The 24,802-nt window shown below is 53.2% G+C and overlaps 1 protein-coding gene across 10 annotated transcripts in view; it reads right to left on the reverse strand.

Annotated features, from left to right (window-relative positions):
• The window catches only part of Cacna1g (calcium voltage-gated channel subunit alpha1 G), a 65,150-nt gene that overhangs the window by 2,080 nt on the left and 38,268 nt on the right, over positions 1-24,802 (reverse strand). For 2 of the 10 annotated variants that reach the window (XM_035447196.1, XM_027424344.2), the window contains exons 16-35: positions 22,098-22,532; positions 21,157-21,257; positions 20,922-21,045; positions 19,243-19,311; positions 18,900-19,084; positions 17,925-18,051; positions 16,299-16,424; positions 15,281-15,370; positions 14,628-14,841; positions 12,574-12,627; positions 7,846-7,997; positions 7,056-7,165; positions 6,300-6,433; positions 5,989-6,059; positions 5,774-5,852; positions 5,556-5,677; positions 4,770-5,123; positions 3,912-4,055; positions 503-680; positions 90-259 (exon numbers count right to left, since the gene is read on the reverse strand). In XM_035447196.1, coding sequence (XP_035303087.1) covers positions 90-259; positions 503-680; positions 3,912-4,055; positions 4,770-5,123; positions 5,556-5,677; positions 5,774-5,852; positions 5,989-6,059; positions 6,300-6,433; positions 7,056-7,165; positions 7,846-7,997; positions 12,574-12,627; positions 14,628-14,841; positions 15,281-15,370; positions 16,299-16,424; positions 17,925-18,051; positions 18,900-19,084; positions 19,243-19,311; positions 20,922-21,045; positions 21,157-21,257; positions 22,098-22,532 — 3,039 coding nt within the window. Of the gene's footprint in view, positions 1-89; positions 260-502; positions 681-2,114; positions 2,250-3,911; positions 4,056-4,769; positions 5,124-5,555; positions 5,678-5,773; positions 5,853-5,988; positions 6,060-6,299; positions 6,434-7,055; positions 7,166-7,845; positions 7,998-12,573; positions 12,628-14,627; positions 14,842-15,280; positions 15,371-16,298; positions 16,425-17,924; positions 18,052-18,899; positions 19,085-19,242; positions 19,312-20,921; positions 21,046-21,156; positions 21,258-22,097; positions 22,533-24,802 lie in introns of all 10 variants that reach the window. The other 8 variants (XM_027424356.2, XM_027424354.2, XM_035447198.1 and 5 more) reach the window with 7 other exon arrangements.

Here is a 24,802-nt window from a genome sequence, read left to right on the forward strand (position 1 = left end):
GTGTCAACTCTAGTCATTACCAACAGCATAGGGATTCCAATAGAGACCCCTCCCCCAGGGCCTAGGGCCAGCCCTCCATACTTGCTCACCTGGCGCCTGAGTGGCCTCTGAGCCAGAGGGGAGCGGCCTGGTGGGGGTAGTTTAGGGATGGCGCCCCAGGTGGGGGCTCCATGAGGCTGGAGCAGATAGGGTGCATCTTTGGGCAGCTGTAGGATGCAGCTGGTGTCTGCTGGTTGGGAGTGAACAGACAAGATGGAACCTGTGAGGAAGGGGCATGGAGGGGTGAGTAGAGAGGAGTCTGGGAGGCATCCCTTTCAACCTTCCTCCCCATCAGGGCCTCTACCCCTCACTGCCCTGGGATGAAAGCTACTTCTTCCAGTTTGGGTACTTCCCCTTCGCTTAGGGTTTCCTCAAAACAAGAAACACGTCTTTTGTTGGTCTTAGGCAAGGCAAGGTCAGGTCTCCCTGTGTAAGCTGAGCTGGTTTGCCCCAGCCTTGGTACCTGACTGGGCTTTGGGGAGCCCCCAGCCCCTGTGTCCTAGGGATCTCTCAGCAGTGCTCCCATTGCGACACATGTAGCTGTCATTGGGCAGAGAGTGTGTCCGGCTGACACCAGACTTCCTCACTGTCAGCAGGTCTGGTCCCAGGGGGACTGGCGCCTCCTCAGGGTGGGGTACCATCTGCAAAAGGATCGGAGGATGGGGTGAAGAGCATGCAGTTGGGTTTGATGACTGAGGAAAAGCTAGACAGCAGGAACTGAGCCCCCCCCACCAGACCCACAGTCCTCCCCCCACCTACCCACACCTCCCTCAGCACCCTCTTAGGCCAAGGTGATAGGCATGAGGATGGTAGGAGGGAAGACATACGAGGAATTTCTACATACAGGGAGAAAGGAGTGGAGAGGCCCCACCCTGAGAGCATACCCACAGGATCACCTGTGTGCCTCTGGGCTGGGGGGTGGTGGAGGACTAGGAGGGATGAGAGAAGAGAGAGCAGCCCCCAGCACTGCCTGTGGTCCTCTTAGAGAATCTTAAAGTTACTCCAGGGATCAACAGGGGACGGGCCTGAGTTAGGTTCATGCAGGTTAAATAGCAGGTGAGCACAAGGGACATGTCCCAGCCTAATCTCTGGTTCTTTCACCACACAGAGACTCAGGAGGGTGGAGGTGGGTAGCAAGGTTTGGTTGGGTACTGAGGACTCAGTACTCCCTCGGAGGACAGACTTGAGGTGGGAGTGGGTTTGGGAAACCTGTTTCAAAGAAAGGCAGTGATCAGGCCTTTCCAAGGCCTGGTCCAAAAGTTTCTGTCCCCCTTTAGAACCCCTGTCCCTGGACTACCCATTCCCAGTTCTCAAGAAGGCGGTGAGGTTCTTCTCCCACATGGGCTCAGCTGGTTACAGTCCCAGAAAGTGGAAGATGGCTGTGCTGAGTATAGTCTGAGACTTTCCCTTCTATTCTCAATCTCAGGACCCACTCCTTCCAGCCAGCCACAACTTCTAGAGACCCTCCCAGTCTTGGATCAAGATCCTGCCCCAGCTGGCCCCGCTCGCACAACAGAGGACAAATGATAAGACGAGGGGGCTGCTCACTGTCGAAGGACAGAGGGAAACTGAGGAAGGGTAGAAAGGTCAAAATACCAAGAAACCCCCACAGCTTGTTGAGGACAGAACACAAGGACACACAGGGACAGAGAGAGGAGACAGGAACAGTCCCCCAGAGGGAAGGTCATGGTGGTAGCAGCAAAGATGGGGCTCTCACCCAGGACAACATGAGTCTTGTGAGGGAGAGGAAGAGGAGGGGAGCAGGGAGGGAGGGCTGGCTGGTACAGGGCTCCAAACACAGAAGCTGGCTCCCAAGCCACTTGTGTTTGGGGGTTGTCATTCCTGGAATAACCCTGTCACCACTGATGCCCCCGTAACCCTCCGAACAGGGCCTTGGTTTTTATCCTATCTAATTCAAGGAAGAATTCATGCATGCCAGCAAAGGCTGGGGCACTTTGTGCCCACAGGTGAATGAATGCCTCAGAGCAGAACCTGGGCACAGTGGGAAGAGGATCTGGAACCCTGCAGCCAGCCTAGCCCAGGCTGGGGGAGCAGCAAGGGATGTGTGCATGTACATTGCTCTCCAGGGCACTAAGTAAGAGTGTGTGAGTGTCATCAGGCAAAGAGTCATCCGTCAGAGCTAGAGAGCAGGACGGTTCAGACACAATCTCTGACGTCAGAGACAGAGCCTCCATCTCAGCTAGAGGGATCTAGACAGGAGAGAGATGAGCAGGCATGAGAAACCAGGACACACACGAGGCACACTCGCAGCCCCCACTTCCCCTTTCCACATGGCAGGGAGGAAGGTATCCCATTTTGCTCCCCACCCACCCCTGGCCCAATAGACCCACAGCACCGCCCACCTCCCACTTCAACCCCCTGCTCTGATCAGAGAGTCTGCAGCAGGCACCAAAGAGACAGAGCAAACACTGGCAAAGCAAAGAGACCAAGAGACACAGAAACACATTCTAAAGATACCCCAGGCATCTTAGCAGCCCCCTCCCACACTACCACCACCCAGAGAGAGAGAGAGCGGAGGAGAGGGCTTCCACTCTCATAAAGATGATACCAAACAAAAAAAGAACGAAGAAAGGCCAGCAAAGCCCTGTCTCCTCTCTGCAGACAGAGCAGCATGGGGGAGGGGGGCACACTGGGGACAATGCCGACAATCTGACGGCTGTTTTCTGCCTATTCTCTTTGCTTCCAAAAGCCTAGCAGGACTTGGCCTGCCCCCAGATTCTGGCATCTCCCCTTATGGGCCTTCCTCCGCCTGCCTGCAACCTGCTCCCCCTCTCCAATGTGGGTCTTGAGAAGTGCTCTCCCAGCTAGTCTGAAGGGGGCGCACAGGGGCCACCACATCATCTAGCTGGCTCACTTAGGAGCTTCAACACCATTGTGGGGTAAATGGTGTTCGGGTGAGTGGGCTGCTCTGATCATTGTCCTATGCTACCCTCCTCCCTCCATCTTCCCTGTGGGCCTAGTTTAGAATGGGGGAGCGCTTGGGAAAGGGACTGGCTGTATTCCTTTTTCCACTGATCATTTTAGGTCATTTGAAAATCACTGTTTTCTACCAGGCTAAAGGTTGCCCAGGAACCTGGGAGCCTACCCCTTCTCCCAGCAGGCTTTGTGCCACGAGGCTCCTGCTGGAGTAAACATCCATCTCCTTAGCCCATTGTAGGTCTATAGTCCCTGACCTGGTGTAGAGGTCTTGAAGGGATACTGGGCTAAGGGGAGGGGAGCAGGACTGGAATGATCCAGAAAGCAACAGATCAGGGTAAGCTGGGCCTGCAGAAGAGCAGCCTAGGTGTGCAGGAAGGGATGGCATTTGGTGAGGGAACCAAGCCTACTTCATGTTTATGTCCTAGAATTCACTTCTATTTCCTCAGGCCAGAAAACTTCCTACAACAGCCCTTATCGTGTCCAGTGGGCTTTGTACTTACAAGGCCACCAGAGGAGTGGGGATGGGTACTCGACACTACAGAAGAAACGGACTGGCTAAAACAGTCCACGGGTCCTACAGCCACTTTCACTCACCTCAGAGGCCCTCACAGCCTCCTTTACCACCTAACGTCTCACTGTCCCATCTCTTCTCTCTTCTAGATTCTTACTTAGGAAGAACCTCTCTAAGCCCATCCTCCATCCTTCCCTCCCCTGAAAGGGTAATTTCAGCCTCTCTACCTTCCAGAGCCTGGAGCATGACACCCCCGCCCCCCTGCCTCCTGTCAGGTGCAGTGTTCAACTGTGGCCCTACAGTTGCTCTTTCTCTAGATACCCAGTGGGCAGGCAATACCCCCAGCCACCCCAGAAGCACAGCGTAGCATGGCACAGCTTGGCACGGTCAGAGGAATGGGCACATGACAGGGCACAGTAACCTGTGGGTCGGAGCCGCCCGGGCTGGGGGCGGAAGGGAAGGCAGAGGGCTGGCCCCCTGGGCCTGCCAGCTCGTCCATCAGCTTCAGCTCCCCCTCCAGGGAGCCCTGGATCAGCAGGGAGATGGTGTCAAACAGCTGTCTGTCCTGGGAGGACCAGCCCATAAAGGGAGCCGGAGAGCCAGGGGAACAGGGATCAGAGGGGCAACAATGAGAAGTGTCAGGGCAGGGGATTGGAGGGGGGTAGAAAGAGCAAGTGAAACCCACGTGGCAGGCCACACAAAGCGTCAGAGGCACACACACACACACACACACACACACACAACACACACACACACACACACAACACACACACACACACACACAACACACACACAACACACACAGCAACAAAGAGAAGAGAAAGAGGAGCATGGAGAAAAGAAGGTGTAGGAAGAAGGGGAGGAGGGAGAGGAGAATGAACAGGGTCCATACGGGAGAGGGAGAGACAAGAGCAGATGAAAGGATAGGAGGGGAGTCAGGAAGGGAAGAGAGTGGGTAGAAAAGAGGTTTGACAATCGGGTAAAGATAAAAAAGAAATAGGAAGGAAACAGAGAACTTAGCCTTGAGCTTAAAGCCTCAAAGGGGAAGCCACACCAGGCTGGAGGAGCTAGCATGTCTGCCACCATACAGTGACTGTGGGTAGCCATTCTGAGAAGGGGCAGGTGACAACTAGTTCCTCCGCATCGAGGTAAGAGGGCCAGGAGGATGGAAGAGAAGTCCCAGGGCCTCCTGGTCTCCTATATACCGGTAGTAAGCTCTCCCTGCCCTCCCTGCCCCTCTCCTGCCCCGCGGCCCTTTTGAAGGGGCTCTGTTGCTCACCGTGGGGTGCTCAAGGGAGAAGCCCGAGGCTGCTCCAATGTGGGCTGTGGTGTGTGGAGCCCCAGGCTTAGGGCTGCCAGGACTATTGGCACCCTCTACCCCAGGCCAGAGGAAGGGGCTGCCCAGCGGGGAATGGGGCTGCGGGCTGAGCGTCTTCATCTCCAGCTCCAGCTCCGCCTCCAGCTCCGCCTCCTCCTTGGCCTCTTTGTTGCTTTCTTCCAGGTGCTTCATCAGCACAGCTATGACCACGTTGACCAGCACGAACTGCGCCGTGAGCACGAACGACACGAAGTAGATGGGTGAGATGACTGTGTTGTAGCAGGTGGACTCCTGGTCACAGTCTCGGAGGGTGTCCTGTGGGAGGTGTCAAGGGCAGAGGTAAGGGCGTGGGAAGGGCAGGGCGTTGGTGGCGCACGCCTTTAATCCCAGCACTCGGGAGGCAGAGACAGGCGGATCTCTGGGAGTTCGAGGCCACCCTGGTCTACCAAGTGAGTTCCAGGATAGGCGCCAAAGCTACACAGAGAAACCCTGTCCCGAAAAACAAAAATAAAAAGAGGGTGGGAAGGACAGACAGAGGATGGAGCTGTCATGGAAAATCAGAATGCTGAGGGAGGATGTTTGATGCTGCTATGGCAAGTGCGAGTGAGTCAGAGCAAGTCCTGAGAAGAGAGAGTCCAGAATGTTCTGACAGGTGCAACAAGGGGACACACTTTTATTTGTGGCTAATACATCTTCTCAGATAACCTTAGGTGACCTGGGAAGGGCCTCCATCTCGTGTGCTCTCACCTTCATAATGCCATTCCAGTTGTCACCAGTGGAGACTCGGAAGAGGGTCAGAAAGGCCATACCAAAGTTCCTAAAGGTGGCATGCCGGCCCAAGCCCTCACAGGGGTGCGTCTCATCACACTCTGGGGGAAGACAGTAAAGGAGAGAAGCCATATCAGTCCCATGATCCCCCTCGGTCTCCAGCCCTGGCTCCTCCACCATCCCCAATCTCAACTCACCCAGGTCTCCAAAGAGCTCCACGCCCAGAGCTGCAAAGATGAAAAACAATAACATGAAGAGAAGTCCCAGGTTCCCCACCTGGAGAAGAGGAAAAGAAATGGAAAAGATGCTGCTGGCTCTCCAGTCAGCTTCCCTGATGCCCCTGCCCTTTTGGAGGGCACCTCCTCCCCACCAGGAGGACCCTTCCCTTCTGCCCACCCCACCTCCCAGCTACCTGGGGCAGGGCCTGCATCACGGTGTCCAGCAGCGCCCGCATGCCCACAGCCATCTTCAGCAGCTTCAGCACTGAAGAACAGGACAGTGTCAAGAGCTGGCCCCCTCCAAGTCTCCCTTCACACAGCTGGGCTGTAGCTGGTGGGATGGTCCACCCATACCCCAATCCACTTGAGCTGGACAAACCCCGATGGCAGGGGCTGGGGAAAAGACCCTGGGAACCCAAAGCCATCCCCATAAGCGCCTCTTCCCATCTCCCCCTGCAAGCTGATTACTGTGAAAGGCAGACACAAGCGCTACGGCTGGACCTACCTCGGGCAATGCGGAGCACCCTCATGATACGGATGATGGTAGGGTTTATGGGCAGCGAAGCATTGACCTCAATCTCCTCCAGTGTGATGCCCATGATGGACAGCAGCACAATAGCCAGGTCCAGCTGGTTCCACCTGGAAAATCGGGAATGCAGAAGAGTAGGACAGGGAACGGCCTCTGCCTTTTAATTTTAATCATTATGCTGCCCCCACACCCGCATGGCATTTTGCTATGTTGTTCAAGCTGACCTCAAGCTCATAGCAATCCCCTCGCCTCAGCCTCCCGGAATGCTGAGACTACAAGCATGAGTGACACCTGGCTTCATTTGTCTTTGTTTGTTTTCAAGATTTGTATGTCTACTTTGAACTGGGTACTGCTTTAAGAGCTTTATGTCCATATTGCAACTCTGATATGGAGAATGATAGTATACATTTCACAGATAGGGGAACTGAGGCATGCCCAGAGTCCTCAGCCAGTACGTGATGGAACTAGGATTCGAATCCAACCCAGGCGGTCTGGCTCCAAGCTCACAGTGATTTCTTGCTGCCAAAGCCCTCTAGCCTTGCCTCGTCAGACCCCCGAATCCCTCCCATGCCTTAAACACTGGATCCCTAACCACCATCGCCATCAGTCCAAGGGTGGCAGCTGGACTCACAGAGCTAAGATAGGCCTTTAGGTTCAAAGCCTTCTGGTTATTTCCCTAGGAGACACACCTCTACTTCCTCTCAGCTCTCCCAGACCTCTCTCCTCTGTTACCTGTCCTGGAAGAAACGGCGGAAGCCAAAGGCCACAAGTTTGAAAACTGACTCCAAGACGAAGATGACGGTGAAGATGTAATTGCAGATCTTCAGAGCCTCGTCCAGGATCTGGCAGGGGTGGGGGCCAGATGCAGGGTCTCCTTAGGCAGAAGCTGAAGTGCACCCCACCCTCCATCACCATACCTCCCGAGCTGGGGAGCAGGATGAAGCTAAGGAAGCCTGCTTTCCCCATTTCCTACCCTGATGGCCGACCACTGGCCACTACCCCATGACAATTCAGACTTCCACTTAATTTCTCCTTGAGAAGTGGTGAGAAACACATGAGACTGTGCCAGAAGGCACAGAGCACCAAGACTGGAAAGATGCTTGCACAGTATCAGCTCAACCTCCTCCCTGTACAGATGGGGAAACTGAGGGCTGGAAGGTAGAGGAGAGGGATGATTGGAAACAGATGTGTTTGGGGGCTGAGTCTTTACTAGAGTCTAAGTCTTGAATGGCAAACATCCACCTGTCCTTTTCACTTTCCAAGGCCCAGAGCCACACATACTAGATGCTCACTAAAAATGTTCTGATCTCTGACTTCCTAGCTATGTGATCTTGGTCAAGACAGTTGACCTACCAAGCCTCAGTGTCTTCATCTATAAAACAAGGGCATACCCACCCTAAAGGAGACTGCTGCGGGTACAAGGTCCCATGCAGTGTTCCCAACACTTACCTGGCACACAGAGGCCAGGTTGTTGCCTCATCCGAGGAGTTTCCAAGGCTGTTGGTCCATCACTTGTTCTTACCTGGGGCTGCTGGTAATGTTCCATGGCCATAGTGACCACATTCAGCCCGATGACACCAGTGATGAAGAGGTCCAAATAATGGCTGGTACACAGGTGGTGGACAAGAAGCCTGAAGCGTGAGTAGTCTGAGTAGTAGGGCTTGCACTGGGCTTCTGTGGGGCAGGAAAGAGAGTAGACCAAATGTCAGGCCCTGCCCCCCACACCCCTCCACCCACAGCTCCTCCCTGCCACCAGCCTCTACAATATTGCAGATATTGCATTGCGACATTGCGTGTCACCAGCATCCCAATCGCCCCCACCCCGCTACCCTTTGCAGGAGACGGCTGTTTTGGCCTGTCCCCAGTCAAGCATCTGTCCTACTGCCTGCAGTCAGGGGGGAACAGGATAGGGACATGCAGAGCCCCTCCCCTACATTAGATACTGGGTGAGCCCGTATCCTAGGGCAGCCTCTAAATTGTGCCAGCTCCTTATAACACCTTTGATTCCATGTTCAGCAGCAAGGTGGATCAATAAGATGAAAGGTCACCTAATTGGCTCAGAGGGAGCTCCAGCCACAGAGGCGAAGACTGTGGTGCCTTCTCCAAGCTCAGCCTCTGGAGCCGCTGAAGGGATTACACGGAGCTGGGATTTGAGATAGGACTGGAGATTGGAAATTGGGCATCTTGGCTGCCTGCTGACCTACCACAGGGCCCCCAGAGGACAATGCCCTGGACTTCCCACAGCCTCATGTGGGGATGGTAGAGGGGAAGGCCCAGGGCTCTGCTCTGTCCCAGACTCAAGCTGGGAGGGTGCCACCCACAGACTCACCCAGTTTCTAATGAGGCAGTACCCAGCCTACCCTGGGTATTGGGGTGGCCTGACACTGCAGGGTGGGCTGGAAGTGCTGTCTGAGATCTGTCACAGGCATAGTGTTACTCTTGTAATTAGCCGACCACTTAGAAAAGTCATAGTGCCGGGTTATCTGCCAAGCAGGCAAGAGAAATCTGGGGGCAGATTTCGGGGGGCCCTCCTCCAAGTGTTGAAGAAAGGCCAAGGTGGGGACAAGCTATCTGGAAATGTGCCAACAGATTGATCTCACAGGAAGCCACACAGAGAGAAGAGACCCTCCCACCCCGGGAAAGCGTGGCCAGCCTCAGGTCCCAGACAGCCCTTCCCCTCTAAGGAGGTCTTGGCAAAAGCCAGCCAGCAAAGGCTACAGCCTCTGAGGCCCATTCCAGGAACCATCTGGCTCAGGGGTGGCAGAAAGCTTTGGGCCCAGGCCAGCTCAAATACAACTATCTTTTCCCATGCAGAGGATTCCTTCATAGAAAGGTACACTGAGGCAGGGAGTGGCTTGGGGGTGAGTCCCCACCAAAAGCCAAAGGAAGAAGCATGACCAGAAGTGGCAGGTTTGGGCTTGCAAACCATTCTGCAAGCCCACCCAACCAGTCTCCACATCGGCCTTGAGGTGTAGATAACCGGGGGCACAGACCCAAAAAGGCCAGGTGCACCTCAGAGGTGCATGAGGCCATTTCTTTGTTTGTAGAGATGGGCCAGCCAAGTGTGACTTTGCTCGGCGGCCCTCCTGACACCCAAGAATATGGGGAGTGGCAAAGCCAGAGGCAGGGGATGCCATGAGACCACAGGTCATCCACACCCGATAGTGGAGGGTGGCTGGGCCAGCCAGGGCCTCTTCCTTTCTTCCTTCCTTCCTTCAGTACCATGAGAACCAGAGGGCGCTAGTCGCCCTGTGTTGCTTTAGCAGCCGGAACTCTTTCTCTGCATTAATCTCCATAAATGCCGAGAACACCCGATCCCATTATGCTAAAATATGAATGGAGAATTAACTAAAATGTTTGAATACAATTAGGTTAAAAGAAGCGGCTCCTTATTAGCCCTGTTATTAGTTGAGACAATGTTGAGGGGAAGAGAGAAGGGAGAAGTCCCCTCGTCCTCTGTTACCCCAACCTGGCTATTGTAGGCACACCAGGGCCACACAGAGGTAACACCAACATCTCTGCCTTCCAGCCTTGCTTCAGGAGTCTGAGTGGTGGTGATGGTGGGGCTGCATTCAGCCAGGGACCCTTCAGGCAACTCAGAGATGGGGGGTGGGGCAGGGAATGACTAAGGTATCTGTTCATGGCCACAGGTCCCAAACACCCTTCCACCTGAACCCCCATCCCTGATTGGCAGGCATTCAGGAAACCCTCCATTAGAATATATGTCAAAAAAGCACCAAGCCAACTAGAGTGGTCTGTCCTCCAGCAGCCCCTTTGCCATTCAGAGAGACCCAGAGAGTAAGTGGCCCAGCACCAGAATGAGAAACCAAGGCCCCAGGCTCCAGCTTGATCTCCCTGCCTCCTACGAGTCTCAGCTGCCTTTGGCAGAGTAGAGCTCAGAGTGAGAGTGGGAGAAGGGCTTCAGGCCCCTAAGGAGGTCCAGGAGCAAATGAGGAGAGCTGGAGGAGGCTATGAGTGACAGCAACAGGCACAGTGAGTTAGTGGAGGTCACAGGGAGCCCAAGGCACAGCCAGGGCAGCAGGTTTGCCAGGGACAGTGGTAGGGAACAGGCTTTTTAGCAGGGATATAGGCCCCCACAGCAAAAGCCATGCTGCTGTGGGTCCTGGCCTGGTGGGAAGAAGAGAGGGTTAGTGGAGATGGAGGCCAGAGGTGGCTGAGGAAGTGAAGGTGGTGTTGGAGGTTGAGTGTCACAGGGCTGGTCTTGTCACAATCTCTTCCCTTCAGACCTAAGTGCCTGCTTAGGCCTAGTGTCTCCATAATCCATCTTGTTTGTCCCTTTCACCTTTTCCTGCTGGCCTCTGCAGAAGGGTGGGTGAAAGCGTTTTTTGTAGGAAGGGGGATTTATCTCTTTGACTCTCAGAAATCCCAGACTAGAGAATTGGCTTCACTCCTGTCACCGTGGTAGACAGACTGGCGCTCGAGCGTCTGGGAGTCTATTAGAAATTCAGGGCCAAGATCTCTGTGGGAGACCTTTAGGGTGAGTCCCAGGAAGCCCTGTCCTGTCTCTCCATGTAAGTCTTGCTCACACTGAAGTTTGGCAAGCTCTGGTATAGACCCTGATGAACCCTAGGCCCTAAGAGGAGGGATATTTGATGTTACAGGGCCCAGGTCAGTGTCTACAACCAAAGAGAGTAACACATGTGCCAGCAGGAGCAAGCCAGGGCCCTGGGTAGGGGTGTGGGATGAGATAGCCAGTGTGCGCTGTGGCATTTGGTGTGGCGTGCCTTGATGGCTTGCCTGCGCACACTGATTAATAGGACAGTCCTTTGGGTGGAGGATCTCAGTGGGACAGCCCTGTGTCTGGGTGGTGTTTAGGGGTAAGGGTGAGTGTATGAATTCTTCAGTCTCCACACCAATCTGCTGCCCAGTGCCTCAGAAGGGTTAAGCTAAAGGCCACTTCCTCCCACCTTCCCCACATGCCCTCCCATGTCAGAAATTTGGAAAACAATTCGACAGAGAGACACAGAGATCCTAGCAATAGAGACACAAACCAGCCAGAGACTCCTGAGCCCCCTGAGGGATGCTAGTCCATGCCAACACCATAGCTTAGGACCATGGCAACAGGAGATGACGATCTGCCAAGGCTCAGAATGCCCCTTGAGTAGGTCTCCGAGCCCTCACAGACCCCACAGCCCATTCCCCCAGGACGGTGCCTGCCTGAGTTGGGCAGTGAGGAATGATACAATCGGTGGTTCCCGGGCTGAAAACCCAAGCCCTCAGCAACAGAGAAAGCAGCCATGTGGGGGCCTTTCTTTCTCAGTAAAATTTCTCAAGGCTTTAGAAGAAATCATACATTTGCTCATGTGAAGACCCCATAGACTAATTTAATGGCAAAACAGTTCTCTTCACCATCATTTAGTGTGTGACCTTCTGCGGCTCAGAAGCTCTGATCAGCAATTAAATGTGCCTTTGATTAGTAAAAATAGTGGAACAAAGCCAGCCTTATCTACACGCCCCCACTTCAGACAGTTTTCCAAACTGTGGGGTCTGTGGGAGGAGACCATAAGGGAACCCTGGGATAAACAGCTTGGGGACCACCAGGCGGAGACATCAGGGGATGCAATGAGGCCCCACAGCCCTTGCCATAGACTCTGGTCCTCCCAGCCTCCATCTGGGACCAGTATAAGGGGACTAGGAGACAGAGTGGGGCACAGGGTGAGGGGCAGGCACTGGGATGTCTTCCCAGACACACACACAGCTTTTGGAGGTGAGGACTCAACTTGCTCTCAAACCTCTGGCTTTTGGGGGGAGAAACTTGTAGCTAACAGTCTCTCAGTTCCCAATTCCTGGTGTTTGTAGCGACGATGTGGCCACCGTGATTACTTGACTATTAATGAGTTGGTTCAATTATTCATTGCTACATTTTTTAAAACAAATCCTTCCCCTCGCTGCTCCTCTCATCCTCTCCCTTGGATCAAAGATTTCCCTTCAGACAAGAGAAGGCAGAGATTTGAAGCTTAATAACAGGAGATCAGGGAGGAGGTGCAGAATCCTGGGACCTCTACAGAAGACCTGGATCCTCCAAGAACTGTTAAGCCAGAGAGGCCAGGCCCACCTCACTTCCATCCAGCTTAACATGGGCCTACGGGGTGGGGAGGGGGGAGGGGGTGGGGAACGACGCAGGCTCTGCCCTCAGCCCTTCACCCCTAGAGGATAGAATCAATGAGCCATGGAGAGGGAGCAAAGAGCATGTCCCCACACGCATGAACCCACACCCCAGACGCAGTACCTGACGCAGCGCTGGCTGAGCTGCCGGAAGCAATTACATCGTCCAACATTAGATCTAAAAGAACGAAACACGACATTGGTCATTGACCGGACCAGGTGCGCTGGGCAGGGCCCCTCAGCGGCTCGCTCCCCCTCAGCTCCAACCCTCACTCTGCCTACAAATAGGGTATGCCGAGCACTAGCAATTGGTTCTGAATGCCCAACCCCAGACTTGGGCACCTGAAGAAGACAAGTGTTTCAGCCAACTCTCTAGGGTCACAGGGGTGGGAAGGTACTGGAAGGGGGCAGGGAGACTCATCAGAACAGACGTCCAATCCTACCCTGCTGTGGTCTCAGCTGCACCTGAACAGCTACAGACCCCAGAAGCAGAGCCAGATGGTCAGGCAGGGGCCACAGGGCCTTCTGCCAAAAAATCCATCTGCAGATGCCTTGTGGAGGCAGCTCACTGCAAGGGGTGTGCGGTGGGTGGGGCAGAAGTGGGAATGTGGCCCTGGGGACAGGGTACCTGCTCAGCTTTAGAATCTATAGGGAAGCCAAGGCCAGACCCCAACCCAGAGCTGGGAAGAGGGGGGCCTCTGAAGGGTGATGGTGTATGTGAGAGATGGGTAGCTCATGGCTACCTGGGCGCCAGAGTCCCCATCCACATCCTCCTGGAGCAAGTCTGGCCTCATCCAACTCTTATCCTTGTCTGCAACTCCGTACTCTCCCCTATCTCCAAGCACCTGCCCCAGGCAGCGGAAGATGCAGCTGAGAGCACAAGGGGGCAGAGGCACTGAGCCCCTCACTCATTTGGTGGTACTCACATTTCCACACACCAAAGGGAAACTCAGAGCGCGGCACACATCTGATCGGCGGAAGGCAGACAGTTTGTGAGCGGGTGGAGAAGAGGGAAACCCACAGACCAAACAGGGAGAGACACAGGGAGACACACAAAGGCTTTGAAACCCACACACAGAGACACGTGGAAGGATGTGGGCTGTGACTGAAAGAGACATGGAGATGACAGAGCACCAGACAAACAGGAGCCCCGAATGGGAGCCAGGTGCACACGCACCTGCACACAGGCCGCCAGAAACAAAGCAGCTATGAAGCTGCTTTCCTTCCTTCCCAACTCTGTGTCTTTCTCATGTGTCTCAGCCTGTCCGTGGCAAAGCATGACGGTGAGAGGCGTGAAGCCTCACCCATCCTGTGCAAGGGATGCTGGAGAAACAAGCGAGGGCCTGGAGGGGGTCTTGGGCCAAAGAGTGGTTCTTTAGCTTTCCTGTGAGCTTAAACCTTTACAGAGATAAGAGAAGACTTTTTTCCTGCCCTTTCCTTTTCTCCTTCTCACCCTTCCTTTCTTTGTTTGGCTTTTTGAGACAGGGTCTCACTGTTTAGCCCAAGCTGGCCTCACACTCACTATGTAGCCCCGACTAGCTTTGAACCTAGGATCCTTCTGTTTCTGCTTCCTGAATGCTTTCTCTGGTCATAAGACTTGGACTACCACACCGGCTTTTCTTGCCTTTCTTCTCTGGCAAGAAAACCACTAACCATCAAGGAGCCAGGTAGTTTTGTTGGAAAAAGGGAAAGGGCCACAGTTCTGAAGTTCATTCTCAACCACCCACTCTTTCCAGGCTCAGCGGAAGCCCTGGCTGAGCAGCTACAGAGAAAATACAGAGGTTAGAATACTTGCTGGGCAAGCCTGTGTTGATCTGAGTTGGCACCTAGGCTAATCCTTCAGTCACTGGACACCAATACAGGGAGGTGTAATGTCAGGTCGGGTGGATGTCCCTCCTCTGAGAGACAACTGAGATGCTGAGTGTCAGTTTCTACCTGGCATCCTCTGGGGAGTATAAGGCTGAGACCGAGGAAGCCTCCTGGGGGGACAGCACCTTCCCCCCATGGAGCTGACCTGGTCTGCTTCATGCAGGCTCTAAAGGCAGACATGCTGTTGAGGACAGGAGATGAGGGGGGACCAGGAGCACTTCTCCCAGCCCCCAGCCCCAGCTCCCAACCCCCTGCAGTCGCAAGGCCAAGGTCAAGCATGACCCAGAGAGAGGTGGAAAGGCTACCGACCGGCCATCTGCTTCTCCTTACTCCTTCTCTTTTTCTCCAGCCTCCGTAGCCGCTTCTCCTCCCGGCGCCGGGCTTCCTCCTCCTCCTGGTGCTGCCGGCACTTGTGGAAGTTCTCCACCACCACTCCCACAAACATGTTCAGGACAAAGAAAGCCACGATGAGCAGGAACGAGATGAAGTACAGCAGCATCCAGGGGTTGTGGTTCATGATGGGCTGGTGAGGGGCGGGAAGACCGTGTGGTCACATCAGCCTCCTGGGAAGCCAGCTCAGGTGATGCCCACCTTGGGGGCTGGACTTGCACAGAGTTAAATAGCTCCAGGGGTCTGGCGAGTGACTGGCTGGCATGCGTTGGCATCAGGCAAGAATAGCTATTCTCTATCTAGTAGCCGTTTCTTTGTTCCGGCTTGACCCTGCCCCCGGGGGGGAATGGGAGCCCAGTGTTCTCTGACCTTCAGACTTTTCATGCCAAATTTACCAATGTCTAACTGTCCATCACTTGAAAAAAATTCAACTTATTGTAGGCCCACAGATGCAACCCTGCTGGGTGCTGCCGCGTGTTCTTCTGACCCATGCTTGCCTGGTTACTCTCAGCAACCAGCCCAGGCTGAAGATGACCTGAACCCAGAAATGGTCCTTCTCATGCCCACCTTACCTGCTGGTCCACACCCACAGCATCCAGCCCATCATACATGATGTCAACCCAGCCATCCTTGGAGGCCAGCACAAACAGGGACATCAGAGCCTGGGGTCGGGGGGGGGGGGAGGTAGGAGAAGAAATAACAGACTGTTTGAAACTGTTTGAAATGTGTGACCGAACTACCCACCACATGCCATCAAAGCACCTCCTGGCAACATCTTGGGGTTTCTACTCCAAATCCCAGGAGAACCCTCTGTCCCAGGGCCCCCAATGGTTGTTCAAAAGCTATGAGAGAAAACTAAGTCTCTGGCCTTATCTAGGATGGTAGGCGCCTAAGACCCTAGGAGGCTAGAAACCAAAACAAATCAGCAAATCAGCAAGAATCAGCCACTTCATTTTTCTTTTTTTCTTTTCTTTTTTCTTTCTTTCTTTTTTTTTTTTTTTTGCAGTAATAGGGATCGAACCCATGTTCCCATAAGTGGCAGGCAAGCACACCACCCCAGACTACCCCAGTCTGGCTACTTCACTGTCTGTATGTGTCTGTTCCTACAAATGGAGAGGAAAACATGGAAAACATGAACCCTGATCACCTAAGAAAATACCCATTTCATAATTATACACTTAGAAACCCCAAGGAAACAGTAGCACAAACTATTCTCCAGATGAGAAATTGGAGGTCCCCGAAGGTCAGCTGCCCAAAGTCACTGAGCTGACAAAGATGGTAGCAGGATTCATATTAAAAAAAAAAAATCTCCTCTCAACCTCACATGTGTTCTGTGCCTAGCCTTCTCCCTACCTTCTCTGAGCCTCCATCCCTTCATCTTTGGAGTGCTACAGGTCTTTGGGGTCTGTTCACGGGGGTGTGCAGGTATACTAGCTCTGGGACACAGTGGCAGTGAGCCAGCTGAAGGCCAATCTCTGTGGTTGCCCACTCCAGCTGACTTGGTAGACATTACTCAGGATGGATAGATGTCCACCCCTCCACCCCCTACCCCCCATCCAGGTTCCTCTCCATCCCAAACCTGTCACTCACCTGGCCCAGGTTGTCAAAGTTGTACTTGTGCCGGACCCATCGGTAACTGGCCTCAGCACAATCAGATTTGTTGGTGATGTTCCTGGTGTCCTCTCCCTGACACACGAAAAACTTCCCTTTGAAGAGCTAGACACACATGTGGGAGACAGGGAGTGAGCCTGGGGCTCCCAAACCTACAGTAGTAGCTCTGAGTCCAGGGGTGTAGTATATCCTGGGTGATGGGGCTGTTCACCTCTGGGGTCAGTCAGAAACCCTGACAGGAAGCTTCCTTATAGGTACCCTCTTCCTGTTTCCAGTGGAAGGACAAAGAGGAAGGAGGGAGTTAGCCGTTTCCCTTCTACTAAGAGCATGGCCAATGGTGCTCTGAGTGGGAGTGGGGGGGTGGAGTCCAATGATCCTTTAGCCCACCAAGACTTACTGGACCAGCTGTGCTAGGGTGGGATCCACAATCTTTTAACAAGAAGCCCGAGTGATTCTGACAGATGCACCAGTTTGGGGGCCACACTGAGCTAGGGCATTTAATTCTCATAGTAACGATGAGGTGCATAGATTATGAGCCCCACTTTGAAGAGAGAAAAACTAAGGCCCGGAGACCTTCATTCACTCACTAAGACCTTAGCTGGCAGAAAAGGTCTTCAAAGATTTGGGTCTGTCTAGAAAGTTTACTCTTGCTCCAGGATACCCAGGCCATGCCTGCAGGGGTGGCGGGGAAGGGATTTGAAGGCCAGGAGGATGGGGGCCTGAGGGAACCATTTAGGGCAAATATAAACCCATGGGATTGGTTTCAACAATGGCTCACTCCCAAGCCAAGGGAAGTGGGAAAGGGGTAGACACCAGACCACATGCAGACCGGGGGGTGGGGCAGAGGCTCTGGTAAATGTAGCCTGGTCCTTGGGGCTGGAGAATTTCTAGGAAACCAAGGAACAGTCCCTCCCCAGGGCATAGTGGGCATTCTAGAGGAAGGAGGGGATAGTAGTAGCAGCCACCCAGGAGTTCCCATACTGCCCGACAGCCAGCTGTCTACCCTGCGGCTCCAGTGAGGACACTACAAGACAAAGACTCAAGATGGGCCCAGGGGCTCCCCGGCCCCCTGGGGTGTCCGCTGAACCCAGCAGGCTGCTATGGCTCTTTTTCCTCCAGAGCCAAGTTCCTTCTCTGGGCCAGAAGCCAGGTTTTTCAGGCAGCCCCTACTTCCTGCCTTGTCTAGGGTCTAAACCCGCCTGCCTGCCTGCCAGCACTCCGTTAACCTGGCCCAGCTGTCTGGGCCCTGGATTCCCGGGCCTGGCGCTCAGCCCACCCTGCTCAGAGAAGCAAAGAAGGGAGGAGATCCCGGAGCAGACCAAATGTGTAATCAAGACACAGAGGGTAGGGACAACAGGCTACAGTTACCCATGGGCCTGAAGCCTCAGTGAAACTGGGTCCTTTTGAGCAGGGTCCCCCTAAGGGTTCCCAGTTTCCTGTAAAACTCCCGCCAGGCAAAGGGGCCTGAAGCCTAGGCCCCAGAGGGAAGGGGTGTTCATTTCCATTTGGAACAATGGCAGCAGTAGCATGACCAGGGCCAAGAGAAGAGGAGGGACTCCTCAGGCTTTTTCAGACAGACTCCCCAGACCACCCACCCCTGCACACCTGCACCCCAAGAATGCCAAAAATGATGAAGAAGGCACAGCAGATGACCACAATGTTGCCAATGGGCTTGAGAGAGGACATCAGTGTCTCTACCACCAGCTTCAGCCCCTGGGCCCGGCTGATGACCCTGGAGAGCAGAGGGAGGGGCTGTGAATACTCAAACACTCCCGTAGCCTTTGTCCCATAGGACCCTCCCACCCACCCTAACCTTAGCTTGCTGTCCCTCCACTCTGCCCTCCCAGCACGCTATGTGAAAGTTCCCTTTTCACGGAGCTCCCCCCCCGAGGACTTCCCCCTCCTGCAGTCTCCAAACAGGCACCCGAAGCTCCCACATCTCCAAGCTACCAAGTGTATTTCCTCATCAGGCTGGGAGTGGAGAGGGCTCAACTCGAGGGAGGCATTACCCAGGGATGCAGTGTGATGAGGTGGGGGTGATGACAACCAGGAGACAGTAGTAGGGGCATGCAGGGAAGGGGAGACGATCACCACAGACAGGGAAATACCACGATAGTTTTGGTATCAACCCCAGTCAGGAGAAACTCTGAGTTAGGATGTTGGGGCTGCCTGACTAGGGAAGGCAGACTCCCTGCTAAGAGCAGTGTTAGCAGGGGTGATCCCTGAGGGCTGCAGAAGGTGAAGAAAGACAGTTGGAGGATCCGTGTCACTCACAGGGAGGACGAGGATATCACCCTGAGGGGACTCTAAGGGCCCTATGAGCCTTTCTACTGTGCTCCCACTAGAGTGAGTCCCAGCAGAGCCAGAACAGAAGAGTGTGCCACACCGGAAAGGAGTGTACAGAACTGACAGTGGCTGTGTACCTTGGAGGGAAATGACCAGAACAGTGACTTGAGTGTCGTCCGGAGTGGAACAAAGAATAGCCAGGCAATAGCCAGGAGGCAGAGTGCACAAGGGATTTGGTTCCCTTGTGGGGGTATTGGTTATTAAAGGTGGCAGCGGGGGAAGGGGTGTTGTCACCTGAGTGGACGTAGGGTCCGCAGCAGTCTCAGCACCCTCAACATGCCAAGGATCTTGGTGCCACTGTCGGAGACCATGGATACCAGGATGTCGATGACAGAGATGAGCACCAGCAAGCCATCCAACACATTCCAGCTGCTTCGAAGGTAGGCTTGTTCCCCAAAGCACCAGCCCAGAGCCACCACCTGGGGACCACCACCACATCCATCATTGGCACTGGCCACTCTCCCTGCAATCCCCAACCCTGCCCTCCACTCTGGCCAACCTTCCTATCCCCTACTAGTTCCATTATCCCCATGCCCCCCTGGAAGTCAGAGGGCAGGACTGCCTCTCCCCCACTTACCTTCACGGTCATTTCAGCCAGAAAGACTGCAGTGAAGATATAATTGGAGAGCGTTAGGAAGATTCGTTCCTGCAGGAGAGAGAAGGCAGGAACCACCTATTAGGAGGCACATTCGTGGGCCATATCCACTCTGCATGAAGAAGTCAAAACAGCTCCAGATATTTGATACTGAAAGAGCTGTCCCCCTCCAGTCTGACTTGCAACTCTGGAAAGTTTTGCCCCCACCCTGAACAGACAAACCTCTGCTGTGTGCTGTAGAGGAGACAGGCTGCTATCTGAATCCCCAGTTCCTTGATTTCTTTCTTGAAACTGGAGCAGGATTGAACTTGATCTCCAGCCCTGCCTGCCATTCTACCAGCTCACTTGCTTTCCTGCTGTGAGCCCCAGAAATGGTGCAGTGGCAGGCAGGCTCAGGAGCCTGGGTACAGACTGTGCCACCCTGGGTACCACATTTATGCCGGGCATTGGTGACCCAGTGCCCTGGTATTCATGGGCTGAGGTCATCCCTTATGGCTGAGAGAGGGGAGCTTGAGGGGTGGCCAGCAGTATTGAGTGTGTGTGTGTGCGTGTGTGCGTGCGCACGTGCACGCACAACAGAGGACAGAGTGACAAAGTTGGAGATAGAGAAACTGAGTGGGAAGGTAGAGACTGTGTCATGCTGTATGGGGTCTTGGGTGGACAGCAGACAGGCATAGGGGTGCACCATCCTGGGAAGGGGGTCCCCAGTGCTGGCACTCTCTCACCCACCCACCTAGTCCTGGTGGGCAGGCTCCTCCAATTCTCGGGCTTTCTCCACCCTCTCCTGGCCTGGCTAGGGCCCACCCTAATGGAAAACAAGCCCCCACAGCACTGACAGCAAGGGGGGGTGAGGTTGACCGCTGGCCACCTTTAAGCCAAGAGGGGAAATGGGCCACCTCTGTCAGCCTTCTAGAACCTGAACTGCTGCCAGCGGGAAGGACTCTGATGCCAGGCTGGGGGAGACAGCTTCCAGAGCTGGTTGGGCCCGTCCAAAGAACTGAGGCTCTTGGGAAGGATGTCTAGTTACTCAGGCTTCTGTTGCTCTTTGGTGCAAGCAGAAGTGATCAACGTGCTCCTACCCTTCTAAGGCCCCCCCAAAGCCTAGTTGTTTGTGACTTGGTAGGACCTCAAGGAACAAAGAGTAGCTCCTCCATCCGTATCCCGCTCTGCATCACCCTTAGGATGGGGCGTGTGTGAGATGTCCCCCAACAATGTACCAGTCACTGTGACACTAAGACTCCTGGCCAGGCACAGGGAAAGCAGTACTGCTCTGCCCACACAGGATCAATCTTATGTGTCACCTTGTCTCAGGACAGGGCTCAGAAGAACAATGGGATATATATATATATATATATATATATATATATATATATATATATGCAATGAAATACCCAGCTAGGCTGTTTTGCCGGTAGAAGAGAAACCGAGGCAGGAGAGGACACAGGAGGCATCTTGGTGATGGGGCCAGAAACAAGTACTAGAATCCAGGGACCTAAAAGGAGCCCTGGCCTGTCCTCTTGCCATGTCTGTGATGTGTGACCTTAGGCAGACTGGAGACAGTGTGAGCTTTCTCTCCTCCTTTGCTTGTTCTGACTGCTAACCCAGGGGGAACCTGGCACTCGGCAGAATTCAACAGAAGTGTTTATATTCTGGTGACTCACAGCGCTGTGGGGGTCAATTTTGGGGCGCTCCATGGCAATGGTGATACAGTTGAGGAAGATGATGACCAGGACCACGTGGTCAAACATCTTGTGGGTGATGATCCGGTGACACAGGAGGCGGAACCTGCTCCAGGGACAGAGGTAAAGGCTGGGAAGGAGAGGCACCTGCAGACTACCCCTGCTGCTTTGCACTTGGACCCCATGGCTAGCATCAGCAGATAGCAACACAACAGACCTTGACTGAGGAGGAAAGATGTAGGCAGACCAGGAATCTCGCTCTCGGCAACAGGCAGGAAGCCGGGCTCTGACCCAGGCTCGTATTCGTTCCCCTTTGCTCTATGAAAGGAACACTGGGGTGTGAGCTGATCCAGGACGCCAAGCCTTCAAAGTCTGTCTCCTCTTGAACAGCCCTGAACCTGGTCCATCCTTCCCGACTTGTAGACCAGCCCTCTGCCCTGTTCCTCACCTTTATCTCTAAAACCACCTCTTGGCTCCCTACACACCAACCCCACAGCATTGGGGTTCCTCCTTCCTCCGCCCCCTCCTTCCCCCGCCCCCCTCCTTCTCTGCATTCCCAGCTTCTTGCCTCCAGCCCAGCCCCCTCCCTTTCTTCCTTCCCTCCCTGCTGGGTTTGGAAACTGCATCAATTATCAAACACTGTACTCATCACAGCTGTCTGCTCAGATACACCTGGGCAGAGGAGACACAGACCCTTCTCATATGCTAACCCTGCATCCTGTGTCCCTGTCCTTGTGCTCATCTTCAGGGTAAAGGGGATGGTGAAGGGGATGGGGGAGGAGTAATTGGCTAAGGACATGCTGTAAGTCAGGGCTTGCAATGAGGTTCAGATGGGAAAGGGGGACAGGCGGGAGGGGAGACGTCAGTTTGGAGAGATGAGTGATGGGTCTTCCTGAGTCACAGGGGGAGGGCCATGAAAGATTCATACACATCTGCCTGAAACCATTCATATCCACCAAGGACAGCCGAGAGCAGCCAGCCCTGGCCACAAGCATGAGGGCTTGAGGCTCTGCAGGGTTGCAGAGAGAAAGGCTGCTCGGAGGCCAGATTACAGGCTGGGCATTTCTGGTGATAAATCCCTTACACTGCTGCCTGGGCCAGACTGCCCTCTCTCAAGATCAGAGGTGAGGGGTCACTTATGCCCCATGGGAATCTTACCAGGTTGCCCTCATCATCACCGTCATCCCCATCCAGTGGGGGGTCATCAGGCCCCAGGGCCCGGGCCAAACGCCCTGAAGCTGACTTGCCATTGCAGTCTTGGTGCTCAGAGGTAGAGCTTCGGCCACTGGCTGTGCGGTGCAACCCTGGCACCTGCAGGGTGTCAGGCAGGTCGAAAGAACTCTTGGCTTCACGATCCAAGGAACCCCTGTGGCGATGGTCACTGCCTGCTGGGCTGGCCCGCTGCTCCTCTTCCGAACTGTCCTCCTCATCCTGGCTCTCCTGACCCTCTCCTGACAGCAGGGACCTCCGCTCCCCACTCGGGCTCCTGCGCTTTAGGCTGGGGGCCCGGCCCAAGCTGTTTCGGCTGGAGCGCCTGCTGGTCCAGCTGCTTGCTGCACTCCAGGGACTGTGTGGGGAGCTGCGGGCACTTGGCTGCAGGGTGAGCAGAGAAGAAATGATGTCAGCTGAGGCTGCAAGGGCCTTCATTTCTCACACATACCCCTACTATCCTGTGAGCCTCCCTGGAATAGACACTGGGAGAAGTGATATTAACCAGAGGTCTGGAATCCAATGCCTCAATTCAGAGCCTGTTGCAGCCTCTCGGTGCCTCTGCCTTCTCATCTGTAAAGTAGATCCAGCAATAGCATTTGTTTTTCATTTAGCTTGTGAGATGAATATTGTCATCACCGAGAGGCAGCATAAAATAATGGCAAGAAAGAACTCAAATAACTCAGTAGCAAGAAAGCCAGTGGTTCTCAGCCTGTGGGTCGATGTCCAATTTAGGGTGGAATGACCCTTTCAGGGGGCCACCAAAAACCATGGAAAATACAGATATTTACATTATGACTCATAATAGTAGCAAAGTTAAAGTTATGAAGTAGCAATGAAAATAGTTTTATGTTGGGGGTCACCATGATATGAGGAACTTATTAAAGGGTCGCAGCATTAGGAAGACTGAGAACCACTGAAAAAAGGAATACAACTGATAGTTGGGTATGATGATGTAGGCCTGTAATCCTTTGGAGAGAATCAGAGACAGGGACCAGGAGTTCAAGATTATCCTTGCCTACACATCAAGCTCAATGCTAGCTTGATACATGAGACTCTGTCTCAAAAAGCAAAACAACAAAAGTGAACAGAGGACCTGAGTAAACATTTAACAAAAGAAGACAAAAACTGCAAGCAAATATACATGGAAAATATTTAACAAAAGAAGACAAAACTGCAAGCAAATATACATGGAAATATTTAGTATCATTAATCATCAGGGAAATGCTAATTTTTTATTTTTTCACTTTTATGTGTGTGTACATGAGATCTCTGTGTGTGTGTATGAGATCTCTCTCTGTGTGTATTTGTGTGTATGTATGAGATCTGTGTGTGTATATACATATATATGTGTACGTATAGTATACCTCATGTGTCGGTCCTCAGCTTCCACCATGTCTTGAGATAAGGTCTCTTATTTATTCTTTATCACTTCATACCCAGCTAGTCTTTGAACTCCCATGATCCTTCTGTCTCTCTGCCCATCTCACCATAGGAGCACTGGGATTACAACGAATGCTCTTGTGCCCAGCTCTATGTGTGTTGTGGGATCAAATTCAGGTCCTCATGTTTGTGTGGCAAGTGCTTTCCCTACCGAGCCATCTCCAAACCCACAAAATACAAGTTAAAACAGTAAATGCCCCACACCTGTTGGAATAACTATGGTCCAAGTCAATGTGCGGAAAAGGGAACATTTGCACACTATTGGTAGGAATGTAAATTAGTACAGCTACTGTGGAAAACCATATGGAAGATCTTCAAAAATCTAAAAATAGAATGATTATATAGTCCAGCAATTCTACAACTAAACGTATATACAGAAAAGATTCTAAATCACTATACAAAAAAACAGCTCTACGCTCATGTTCATTGCATCACTGTTCACAATAGCAAAGTATCCATCAGCCAAAAGGATTTTAAAAATGGGGTTACACACATGGCTTAGTGGTTATGAACATGCAATGATCTTTCAAAGAACCCTAGTTCAGTTCCCAGCATCCATACTGGGAGGCTGATAACTGCTTTTAACTCTGGTTCCAGTGGGATAAGACAGGCTCTTCTGAACTCTTGAGAGCACTCATCTCACAGGCACACACACACACACACACACACACACACACACACACACACACACACAGAGCACTCAGCCTTTACAAAGAAGGTGGGGAGATGGCTCGGTGGGTAAAATCCTTGCCACATAAGCATATGGGCCTGAGTTTGGATAGCCAGCACCCATGTACAAAAGCCAGGTGTGGTTGTGCATAGCTGTAACTCTAGCACTGGGTCAGGGGTAGAGACAAGCATATCCCTCAAGTTTGCTGACCAGCCAGTCTAGATAGTCAGTGAGCTCCAGTTTCAGTCAGAGACCCTGTCTGGAAAGATAGGCGGAGAACAATAGAGAAAGACATCCAACATTGACCTCTAGCCTCCACACGTGTGCATATTCGCGCGCACACATTGAAATACAAATAGTAAAAATGGAAAAAAGGATATCCTGTCACTGCTAGTAACATGGGTGACCTTGGAGAAATTGATACTAAGCAAAATAATCCAGACACGGAGAAACAGATTCCCCTATGATCTCGGTTTGGATTCTGAAAGGACTGAATGTATAGAAGAGCTGAATGATGGCTCACGGAGCTTGGGAGGCTGGG

Source organism: Cricetulus griseus, chromosome 7, assembly GCF_003668045.3.
Source record: "Cricetulus griseus strain 17A/GY chromosome 7, alternate assembly CriGri-PICRH-1.0, whole genome shotgun sequence".
NCBI classification, from domain to species: domain Eukaryota; kingdom Metazoa; phylum Chordata; class Mammalia; order Rodentia; family Cricetidae; genus Cricetulus; species Cricetulus griseus.